The sequence below is a fragment of the Lithobates pipiens genome, unplaced genomic scaffold, assembly GCF_037356315.1.
Source record: "Lithobates pipiens isolate NorthernLeopardFrog02 unplaced genomic scaffold, aLitPip1_a1.2 Scaffold_18, whole genome shotgun sequence".
NCBI classification, from domain to species: domain Eukaryota; kingdom Metazoa; phylum Chordata; class Amphibia; order Anura; family Ranidae; genus Lithobates; species Lithobates pipiens.
In genome coordinates this window covers 416,009,183-416,021,638 of record NW_027507758.1, presented here as the reverse complement: position 1 = coordinate 416,021,638, position 12,456 = coordinate 416,009,183, and the positions used below count along the sequence as shown (strand labels likewise).

The following is a 12,456-nucleotide window of genomic DNA, read 5'->3' as shown; positions in this document are numbered from 1 at the left end:
GTGGGCGCGACTTCCGTATGCGGTTTCTTTGCTTCGCGAGCTCGCGGGGACAGCTTTAAAAAATTTTTTTTTTTTTTTTTTATTTATTTTCAAATTACTAAATTGTTTAAAAAAAAAAAAAAATTGATCACTTTTATTGCTGTCACAAGGAATGTAAACATCCCTTGTGACAGAAATAGGTGGTGACAGGTCCTCTTTATGGAGGGATCGGGGGTCTAAAAGACCCCCCACCCCTCCTTTACACTTCAATGTATTCAGATCGCCGAAAACGGCGATTCTGAATACCGGATATTTTTTTAAAACCGGCGCCATTGGCAGCCAAGTAAACGGGAAGTGACGTCATGACGTCGCTTCCGTGTTTACGATGAGGAGACTGTAACGAAGCCGATTACGGCTTCGTTCCAGTTCCTCCGCAGCAGCCGGAGGCGTCGGATCTCTGATCGGTGCTCCCGATCGAGCGGGAGCACCGGTAACAGCGGCGAGAGGCGGCGGGAGGGGGGGACGTCCCCTCCCGCTCCTCTGGCATAACAGCCGAGCGGCTTTTAGCCGCATCGGTTGTTATGCCTGGATAGCCTATCGCCTGCTGCAAAAAACGGTACCGGTACTGCAGGTGCGGGCATCATCCCGGTATAACCCCCGGAAGCCGAGTACGCATATCTGCGTATGCTCGGCGGGAAAGGTTTAAAAGCTATTGTATATATAAAAGAAAATACTGTTGCAATTATGCAATCTTTACAGCTGAATAAGCAAAACAAAAAGAAAAGTCTAAAAGTTAATCTGTCAATTACACTATTATAGACAGTGGTTGAGGAGCTAAGTGCTTGAAAAGCACAGCAGAGCAGACATGATTTACTAAACTTACAGCTGGTCTACTTGGCCGTGTCATATTATCTTCAGCTTTCATATTAGGTCCATCATGTGGCATCACTGGAGATCCTTCAGGTTTAGGATTACCTGCTGAAACATAAAAGTATGTAGCACTGGCTTAGTATTGCCTCTGTAATATATGCAGAGTATTGCTCTCTGAAACATTGCATTACATTTTCTGGCTAAACTGACAGCAGCCCAGGAGAGACTATTGGGTACAGCCGCAGGATTGAAGGCAGATTGGTTACTGCTGTAGCTAAGAAGGAAGCCCACCCCTAACAACAAAAACAAGGAAGGACAGGATTGGATAGCAGCACAGGAGAGCGGTGATCGGTGGGTGAGGAAGACACAGGAGGAGAGACACGGACTGGCATTGTGGCAGCCAGACAGGGAAAAAGTGTCCCATGTGTTTGTCTCCTGAGCATTTTCAGAGCCTGTCAGGGGAGTTTGAAGCGTGTTCTGCCATTTTGCCTGATCACTGAAGATGTTTCTAACAGTGCAGTGAAATCTAGAGAGGAATTTCAGTACTGCAGCAATCATCATGATCCTGTTTGGAGAATTCTGCGGCCTGTGTTGCTCCTATCGCCATCCAGTCGACTGAGACAACGATCAATCTACCAATTGCTGGAAGGAAGATATATCAAGTGCATCTAATGGTGAGAGATCTTCTGCCATCCTTATGTAAGCGGATCTTGCTTAATCCTGCTAGGTCCTATATAACGCTAATGCAGCTCTATCTGTAGGTGGATCATCACATTGGTTAATTTTTGTTACCCTGTGACACCCCTTTCCATTCTGTAGATTACAAATATTGCTTCACAAAAGTCTGAGTACTTAAACACAGGATTTAATGGGCCCAACGCTGGCAGACTGTGTGTGTGTGTGTGTGTGAATAGAATTCCCACTGGTCAGTGGTTAGCTAGAACCTACAAGACCTAGATAGGCTCTTATAGTCAGTAATATCACTTTTGGGAAATTTTTGAACATTATTTTTGGATTGTGCAACTGACAGTTTCGTTCACCACGCGCTCTGTGCATTTCAGGCAAGGCCTCTCACTGGCGGTTAAAGTGAACGTACACCAATCCTGTTTTAATTTACCAAGCAGTTGTATTATATCATTGCATTTAATATTCGTATTCTATTAGTTTATCTATTTTCAGGGGTTATTGCTATTTTTAATAAAGCCCAGCTAAAAGTTTAAACAGTGTATTCGTGTTACTTGGATCCAGTGTGGGACAGAAGACCCATATATTACAGTGGGCCATCCGGGGGTAGCACTACACGTACATACAATTTATTGTTCACACATGTACATATTATAATATGTGATAAACATAAATGTTAATAAGATATTAGCCAAAAACCTGCAGCAAGGAAGAAAGGTTAAGCTGCTTGGCTTTTTAATGCAGCAATTTGTAGAAAAACTGTTGGAAATTAAGTAGTTTCAAATTATTATGTTTCTCAACAAACTTGATGCAATGTATTTGTTTACTTTTTTAATGAATTAATGAAGTTCATAAAGACAGCTAAACTGATTACAATATCATGTTTGTATTTAGATCAGATAAGATACCACCAAGACCATCATTGTTAAGCTGGTCATACATGAATCGAAAATCAGCCTGTTCAGCAGGGACCAAACTAATTTTGATCCATGTTTGGGCACCCTGGTTGTACACAAGTTGATCGATCAATCACCTTAAGAAATGTTCATGCGCTGGATCTATGGGCACATGTAGATAGAGGTCTACCAGTTCGATCAAGGCCATCCAGTCTCCCACTTTTACCACCAAGATGATAGTTTCCAGTGACTCCATTTTGAAGGGAGGAACCTTCATGAAGGAATTTAGAAACTTCAGATCTAAAACTGGTCTGAAGGCTTCCGAAGACCTTGTGACCAGAAACAGAGGAGTATATATGCCTTCTCCACATTCCCATTCTGGAACCAGAAGGATAGAGTGTACCTTAAATAATTCCATTATATAGGCTCTCAAACACTGCCACTTCGTGGGGCACCTTGGTACCCAGGTTTTTACAAAGGCAGTGTGAGGAGGTCTCTCGCTAAAAATTCTAAACAATATTCTCTTTGGATTATACCAAAACCCATGCATCTTACACTTCTACACAGGTCTCCTCAAAAAGAGCCAGCCTTGCTCCCACCTGAGGTGACTGGGTTGAGACACCTTCAAAAAGATTTTTCTGCGTTTTTTTGCCACCTGATTACACTTTGCCTTGGTCGACTTGCTACCTGAGACACTCTGGATCTCTGCTTCCAGAGTCTTACCAAAAAAAAAGAAGCTTGCCATCAAAGGGCATTGAGCATAGGCTGTGTTTGGAGGTGTTATCTGCTGCCCAATACTTATATCATAAGGCTCTTTGAACCGTCACCAAGTCAACCATAAATCTAGCTGTCATTTTGACCTGATCCACTGCCATTTCAGCCAGGAAGTCAACTGCCATCTTGATGAACTGTAGGGGTGATGAATCCCTGCCCCTCTTTACTTCTCCCTAAACATGGAACCCTAAATCTGACACCCACACTACTCCCTAAACATGGGACCCCAAATCTGAAACCCATATTCTAAGGGTTGCTGCCAATGAGATTAAGGCTATGGCCAGCCTACACCCTGCTTCTGCCATGTATACATTCTCTTCAAATCAGTATCAATCTTCCTATCCATGGGATCCTTCAGCAGAAGCATTATGTTGTGGGCCAATTTCTGCAAGAATGCTTGCTTGGCACTGAATGAATACAACTTCGCCCCTCCGTTTTGAATATTGAATCTCTTAGCTAGGTTTGCTGACTTTTCCGCCACAATTCTTGAATATCAAAAATGAGAGGAAATTAAGAAATTTTCTTTTTGAGGTCGGGGTAATATCTGCGTTGCCTTTTTGGTGGAGAGGCATGTTCCTTCCACTTCATGGCCTCCTTCACTACATCCACCAAGGCAGGCACCAGAGAACAGTCGAATGTATGTGTCTCTGGCTCATCATCCAATCCTGATGGGTAATCATCATCGTCTTTAAGTGGCAAGTGTTCTGCTGCAGCCGTGGGCTCCGAATAATCTGGGGAAAAGTTCTTTGATGCACTCTTTAAACCTTCCTTCACAATGGTTCTAATATATTTTTTTGACTTTCTGTGTGTCTGCCACAGAGTAGCATGCCATATCCTTAAAACAGGATGTACACAGTTGCTTCCCAGGCAACGCCTGATCCGAGCAAGCCCAACAAGCCGTCTTATCTGCAGAATCTGAAGATGATATTCTTCTCCTGTAACAAGATTTTCTACCCTTGGCTGCCTTGTTGTGGTACGATTCACCCTGGCTTGGGTGAGATCAACTGCCATGGGCCACCACTGGTGAAGACGATCCAGATTGAGCTCTGACCAAATGTCTGCTCTTTTTTGTGACCTTGCGGTAGCGTACCCTCCAATGTGTGACTTAACGTTTGGATCCAAGACTCGTGGGCGACGCCTTCACAGGACACTGCAGACAATTAATCTTCACCCTCTGTACAACAAAAGGAGTGTGCTCTCCATTTCCAAAAAAAATAAAAAATAGTTGTCCGAAATGAGGACAAAAAAGAACGCAGACTGGGGGTAGAAAGTCATCCTTTTTAGGCTAATGAAGAAATTGTCATGCAGGGGTCAGAGCTGACCCACTGTAGGCTGACATGAAGAGGTCTTGAAAATATTATACACACACACACATTTTCATGGATATCTGAAATTTGGTAACCCAAATTTCCCAGCACCACTTGGAGGGTACTAGAAAATCCAACATGTTCTGTAAATAGTATGTTTGGTAATTTGTTTTACTTTCTTGGGTACCTGTAGTTCTTGTGCAAGTAACTAGGTTATTCTGAAGTGTGATCCATAGTTGCAAATATAGACATGGCACACTGTGTGCTATGAGAGATCCCATTTTAGTCAGTGCTTTAAGACTAGAGCTCAGCTAGAAATAGGATGGAATGCCAAACACAAATCAAACATTACTCATTTGTATCAGGAAACATTTTTTTTTTAACCTAATGCACCTTGGCACAATGTGAAGCTCTACTTGTACACTGGTGAAGCTGAAAGAAAAAGTCAAAGGGATTCTCCCACGCACACAATCTCTTCCAAGAGCTGCATGTGGGTGTAAGAGTGCAATGCAAAGTTATTATTCAATGCTGTGACAATGCAGCCCTACTGCTAGCAGTGCCTGTGGTTTAGGTTACTGTGGGCGTAGCCTATAATTCTGAATGTCATGCAAGAGGATTACAAATGAACCTTACCTCGAACTCTGTTTCGCTCACTAGAGCCTGCTTGAGACCCAGGCTGTGATCCACCTTGTGAGCTAGGCTGAGAGCTGGGGGTGCTGGAACTGGAGGAGCTGCCACTGCTAGTCCTTTGGATTGGATTTTCTATGACGGTTTCGGTTCTCCTCAGATCAGGGTTACTAAAGAATGCAATAGTCATATATTTAATTGTTCAAAAAAGGCATTCATCATTTTAAAACTAGTCCAAATAATGGATTTACAGCTTTTGAAGGTAATAATGTCAAGGGTAACCATAAGAGCAACCTAGAGCTAGACAAAAAATCTCAAGCTTAAAGTAGAAGTACAGCCAAAACTTGTTTGGCTGTACTTCTCCTGTGGATCACAAAAGTGTAGTTCATTCTACTCTTCTGCGACCCATTTACAGCAGCCCGCTGTTGGCTGATGTCACAGAGCCAGTCCAGGTTGTGGAAAGATCGTGACAATATAGTTGAGATTCATCCACAACCTTGGACCTGCACCTGGCGGTGAGCCAACCGCTCCCACCACCTCATAACTTCAGCTCTCCAGTGAGTGGGGGAGGGGGGGGGCAGACAGCAGTGATCGACAGTCACTAGTTCTCTGAGAACACAGCAATCAGCGATGTTTGATCACTCGGTTCTCAGTTTTAGAACTGGTGGGGGACAGATGCAGCATCAAACCGATGCAGCACACACCTAGGTAAGTATGATTAAGTGTTATTAGCGTCCAGCATTAAAAATGCTCATGGAAAAGCACACATCACATGAATAGAAGCCTCAGATACAGGGTCAGAGAGCACTCTCATTATTAGGTTGTAGGTATAACTATAGTCCTCTTTTGGTGGCATTGTCATGCAATACATGTTGTCCCAGGTTATAGTCCTCAAAATCAGACCTATAGTAAAAGAGGAAATTAGGATTAAACCATTGAGTACTCTATTCTTCTATTGCTCTCAAATTCCTCTATTCTTCAGCTATCCTTATTGTAAGTTAGGAGATGCACTGTTGCATATAGAGACATTAAAGTGGTATTAAACCCAAAAGCAAACCCATAATATATTGCAGTTTACCAATACTTAGATGTTATGCATTCTTTCCTTTTTTAGGCTTTTTTCTTTTATTTTCACTTGATGATCTCACCAATTAGTCTGTTGCTTTTCAAAAGAATAAGCTGTCCTTCAGATGTAGCAGTTTAAGGGTTTGAGACAAACCATGTGCCACTGATAGGGCTGCTTACAATGATCAGCTTTTTATTTATGCAATACCACCATTCTAAAAGGAAAAAATGGGCTTATAAAGCTGTAACTGCTTCAAAAGTATTAGCTGGAATTTGGCTTTGTTTAGTGTATCTAAATCTGCTATTACCTGAGTATATGCAAATAAATGTACAGTCACATTAGAATATTCTGAATACATAATAACGGGTATAAGAAAGTACACTGAGAAAATGTAGACATGGATCAAATGCCTCTACAGTGGATACTTTCAGAAATTTGTCAAGAAACAGATAGCATAATGCCAGTTAACACATAGCCAAACTGTAAATAATACAATAGCACAACCTCTAGAGAAAAAGGGTCATTGTTATTGGAGCACTCTCTACCAATAGGTAGGTGCTAGTAAGGTTTATTTTACTAGGTTATACAGCAACAGGCAATTTAGGCAGGCCTATGCTGCATGCTAGGCCTGTCTGTTTTGATCTGGGGGCTGGGATTGGTCAGAGTATCTGTGGGCGTTACCACCTGTGCTCTGGCTCTGGGGCGCCTCCCCCTGTTCCAGGGAGAATGTTCTGGAAAGGGGGCTGGGTCTAGAACTGGAGTGGCAGGCAGCTTGTGTATGAGCTCTGACCAATCCCCATCGATATTGAAAGGGAGCAGGCCTAATATATACGCTGAGGTGATTCTCCACAGGGGACAGAGTCGGCTGGGTGAAGTGAGGAATGGCATGTTAGTCGCAAAAGGCCATCCCCATCTGGGGGGGGGGGGGTGCACCAGGGGAGAGCTGTGAGGGAACATTGCCTCTATATGGTTATTGGCAATGTCTCTGCCACCACACGGTCGGATGGCAGGGAACTCCTGGAGCAGAAGGGCAGGTGAAACTGGCGGTACGCATGGTCCAGTCAAAGTTCCTCTTCAAGGACTCAGGGCTGTTGGAAGTTTGGTGAGTGTTACCACAGTGGGGCCAAGGGGCTGGAAATGCCGAGGAGTCTGTGAAGGGAACTCTGCTAGTACACGGTCACTAGTGGTGTCTGCATCAAACACACGGTGGATGATGGAGAGTCCTGGATCATATAAGAGAGTGTGGGGATCTTTGTCAAGTCAATGCTGCCTGAGGGCACATGAGTTTCAAGTCGGGCTGGCTGGGAACAGTAGTCCATATTTCCTATAAGATATGCTTTTACCCCACTGGGCCTCTAGTGAGAGGTTCTGCAGGCCTCTGGCCTAGTGGCAGCGAGCAAACAGAGCAATAGGATGGAGGCTTATTCAGAGTGACCCCCTACTATTCAATAGAAGAGGATGTGTCATATTTCAATACAGTAAACTACAAGTTTGTGCAGGAGGAACTAAGTTTATGGAAACAAGTTATGTGAAAGAGGTGAAAGAGATCTAAGAACATTACTTTTACACGGTCATTAGTGAGGTCTCTGCAACCACACGGTCGAATGGTTAGAGAACTCTTAGATGGAATAGTTTTCGGAGGTTGAACCGCAGGAGGGGCAACAGTCTGCAGGGAGATGCAGGAGGAAACTAATACTAAATTCTATATGCACATTATATCTTCTAGCTCTAACTTTATTCAAAGTATATTCAAATCCTTAAATATGATGGCAAAAACTTATCCTATGGGCATCCCATATTTCTATCCCAATCCAAGTTGTATCCCCCAATAAACCAACAACAACAAAGCTTGCAAAGGACTGTTCATTGTCTCTGGAAAAGATGTATCAAGTCTGGCAGTGGGGTGATTTGGCGGATAGTTTGTTAGTAGTGCTAACACCATGGCTACATTATGCTCACCCATGTTCCAAGCATAATAAACTAGAGGGCCTGTGCCTGAAAAAACCCATCAACCAAGTCCTGTTTGCGCTTACTAAATGGCCATCATAGCAATACACAAATAAGGGAATGATGGTGCAGAATCCACGATCAAGTAAAAGAGAATCTGTAGTATTCTGTGTATCTACCCAGAGTCCCCAAATTTTATAAAATGTCCCTGGGTGCCTCCTGCCTCATATGTCAGCTTGTACAGAGGCAGGGTTTAGTTCATTAATGTTTTCCACAAGCCTATATGCAGAAGTTCAGTGAAAAGCTAGTAAAGGGGTATTACTTTCCTAGCATAATATAACATGAGCCTCAAGAACTGTTTGGACGTGGCAGAGATGTCTAGGTATTAAAACACACCCAATAAATACTAAATCGAAGGGGTCAGCTATAAAGGCTATAATACTCAACCAAAAAGGTCTAACTCTATCACAGTACCGCACCATACGCAGAAATTCGCTATTCTCTTTAACAACTTTATGACAGATGCAAGTCCCTCTTAACAAACAGCGCAGTTGAACAAGGTTATCACTGGCAGAGATCATTGTGGAAGGGCATTAATTAAACAGTTCCTGCAGATTTTCATCAGTCATGTCAGGAAGATCTACTAACCAGAGTGTTTAAAGTTCTAGATAACTAAGGGGAAGGTTTACTCATTAAAAAAAGAAACTATGTAGAAATAAGAATGAGTCCAGCATAGTAGAGTCTTTTCAAGTTTAGAATTTTAAAGTCGCACCTCTCGGAGCCAGAACTGTATCTCTGAAGCATGTCTCAAATTGTAAATATCTAAAGTGCCAGTGAGCAGGGATTCCCAGTTCCTGGCGCAGGGTCAGAAAGGTTTTAAACGTACCCTGGTGATACAGTTAATGTAGGTAAGGTCACAACAGACCATCCTGTAATGTGTAAAATTGGATAATCTGGGTTTGTACAAAAAGGGGCTGATTAGGAGAGAATAAATGAGAGCTGTCAGAAAATAAAGAGAGGCACTCATTATATATCCGAAGAGACATTATCTTAATGTGACATTGCCTACAATAGTAGGGAAAATATGTCTATATATAGGATTAATAAGGCTCTCATAAGAGGAAACCACAGGGCCTCTGTTGCCATGGCAGTGATATTAAGTTGTGGGAATAGCCACCAGTGAATATATACCAACAGGGCAATAGTACATTCTAAGGTTCGGTAGTGCTATGCCCTCCTGTAAAGTAGGAAGCTAACGCCTCTAAAGAAAGTCTAGCTGTCTTGAGGGACCATAGGAAGGTGGATAAAATCGACTCAACATACTTGAATACCTTTATGGGAACATAGACTGACTGAGGAGTTAGACACGCTAAATAAAAGTTTTGAAAGGAAAATCATCTTAAAGCGTAGTTCCACCCAAAAGCACAAGGCTCCGCTAATCTGACCCCCCTCCCCCGTGTCACATTTGGTACCTTTCAAGGGGGAGGTACCCATTTTTGACTGCGCCACCCCTCTGAAGTTCGCCCCCCTCCTCCTTCCTCCACTGCCGGGTCAGTTAGAAAGCGTAGCGAACTTCACGAATGCGCAGTTGGAACCCAGCTGTGGCACCGAAAGGTTTCACTGTCAGTTTCCCTTACCATGAATGATGGCGGCAGCGCCTGAGAGCCAATCCGAAAATCAGTAGGGTGCAGACATTGCGGGCTCCCTGGACAGGTAAGTGTCCTTATATTAAAAGTCAGCAGCTACAGTATTTTTTTTTCCTCCGGCTGAAACACAGCTTTAAAAAGATTGATGCGTTCCAGCAGTGTAAGAGGGAGTTTAACCCAATGAGCCGTTTTAGTACAAGAGGAGGAAATACTGGGAAATAAATTGTTGTTTTAAAATTTAGACACTGGCAGTTGGATCTCAATTCCCAAATATCTAAATGTATTCATGGCCTGCAGTGGGCAATCCAGTGGTAGAATAAAATAGAGATCAGGACAGGAGCTATAAAGGAACACATTTGATTTGGTCCAACTTAATTTTAGAGCCTGAATATTGGCCAAAGTCTTGAATGAGTCGCAATACTACAGGTACAGAATGAGGCGGGTTTGAAAGGTATATGAACAGGTCATCTGTGCATAGTGAATCTTGTGCCTCCAACTGACCAATCTGGATGCTCCTAAAGGAACCAGATAACTAAAGAGTCTTGGCCAACAGCTCAATGGCCAGTGCAAATAACAGAGGTGAAAGTGGGCACCCCTGTCTAGTGCCCCTGTGTATAGTAAATGGGAAAGAGAGCAGAACATCTCCAGCTCAACATGAAGTGGTTGAAAAAGAAAAAAAAAAAAGGATGCACACACACACACACACACACACACACACACACACACACACACACACACACACACACACACACACACACACACACACACACACACACATACACACACACACACACACACACACACACACACATTATATTACTAAAAGTATTGAGACGCCTGCCTTTACAAGCACAGGAACTTTAATGGCATCCCAGTCTGTAGGGTTTAATATTGAGTTGGCCCACTCTTTGCAGCTATAACAGCTTCAACTCTTTTGGGAAGGTAGTCCACAAGGTTTAGGAGTGTGCCTATGGGAATGTTTGACCATTCTTTTAGAAGTGCATTTGTGGGGACAGGCACTGATGTTGGACAAGAAGGCCTGGCTCGCAGTCTCTGTCCCAATTCATCTAACTCAAAAAGTGTTCTATTGGGTTAAGGTCAGGACTCTGTGCAGGCCAGTCAGGTTCTTCCACCCCAAACTCACTCATCCATGTCTTTATGGACCTTGATTTGTGCACTGGTCCAAATAATTTGGTGGAGGGGGGAATTATGGTGTGGGGTTGTTTTTCAGGGGTTGGGCTTGGCCCCTTTCACACTGGGGACTAGGCACTATAGCGTTAAAAATAGCACCTACAAAATCGCCCTAAAATAGCTGCTCCATTCACTCCAGTATGAAAGCCTGAGGAATTCACACTGGAGCAGTGTGCTGGCAGGGCGCCAGAAAAAGTTCTGCCAGCAGCTTCTGTGGAGCGGTGAACTCACCACTCCTCCCCATTGAAATCAATGGGGCAGCGCTTCTATACCGCTGGCAAAACGCCACTGTGGCTGCGTTTTACAGGCAGATTTAACCCCTTTTCGACCACCAGCGGGGGTTAAAACCGCCCCGCTAGTGGCCGAATAGCGCCGCTAAAACGAGGCAAAAGCCTACCAAAACATTTTGTATAATTTCATGCTCCCAACTTTATGGGAACAGTTTGGGGATGACCCCTTCCTGTTCCAACATGACTGCACCAGTGCACAAAGAAAAGTTCATAAAGACATGAATATGCGAGTCTGGGGTGGAGGAACTTGACTGGTCTGCACAGAGTCCAAACCTCAAACCGATAGAACACCTTTGGGATGAATTAGAGCAAAGACGGTGAGCCAGGCCTTCTCGTCCAACATCAGTGCCTGACCTTACAAATGCGGTTCTGGAAGAATGGTCAAATATTCCCATAGACACACTCCTAAACCTTGTGGACAGCCTTGCCAGAAGAGATGACACTGTTATAGGTGCAAAGGGTGGGTCAACTCAGTATTGAACCCTATGGACTAAGACTGGGAGTCTTTATTAGCGGTATTTTACCTTGCTCTTATGGGCTGTGTGCTTAGTCGATTTCCCAGATTTCCATTGGCAGGGCAATTTTTACGTGGCAGTGCAGGGGAAATGGAAGTGGTCCTTTGAGGCACCTGCAATTCACATATAAAGGGATAATGTTATTACCTTGTTGAGAATTAAAAGTTTTCTTAGTAACAGAGATGGAATTCACTTAGAAAAAATGCCAATGTAGCAAGAGAGATTAATAGAATATCCCGCATAGTAACAAAGATTTGCTCTTAAAACCATCTGAAAACAAAATACACTCCTACACCTTGCAGTAAGAAGAACACCTACTTTAACAGACAGGAGTCCTAATCAGCTCAGAAATTACAAATACAACAGCAGCATTCTGAAGAAGTGCTAAGCAAGATGTAACACTGTTTTTGAAAACGGATCACTAAAAATTCACCAGGTCTGTGGGAAGGGCCTTCACCTAACTTGGTCTCAGAATATAATTGGGTCATTGCCTCACAATCATTGATGTCTGCCTAATTTGCAGCTGTCCATATACAATAAGCTTTGTTTTTCTACATACAGACATATTTGTACTGTGGCAGCCTATACATTAGTAAAACTAGTGGGATTAAAAAAAATAAAATAAAAAAAAAATCACTCCCGCTGAGCTATTGTGCCTCCCCGC

At 43.2% G+C, this 12,456-nt stretch overlaps 1 protein-coding gene across 18 annotated transcripts in view; it reads right to left on the bottom strand.

Moving 5' to 3' along the window:
* TNIK (TRAF2 and NCK interacting kinase) overlaps window positions 1-12,456 on the bottom strand; it is a 367,731-nt gene that overhangs the window by 63,953 nt on the left and 291,322 nt on the right. For 11 of the 18 annotated variants that reach the window (XM_077487992.1, XM_077487975.1, XM_077487978.1 and 8 more), the window contains 3 exons: window positions 11,802-11,905; window positions 5,144-5,307; window positions 863-957 (listed from right to left, as the gene is read on the bottom strand). In XM_077487992.1, coding sequence (XP_077344118.1) covers window positions 863-957; window positions 5,144-5,307; window positions 11,802-11,905 — 363 coding nt within the window. The remainder of the gene's footprint in view (window positions 1-862; window positions 958-5,143; window positions 5,308-11,801; window positions 11,906-12,456) is intronic. The other 7 variants (XM_077487977.1, XM_077487980.1, XM_077487984.1 and 4 more) reach the window with 1 other exon arrangement.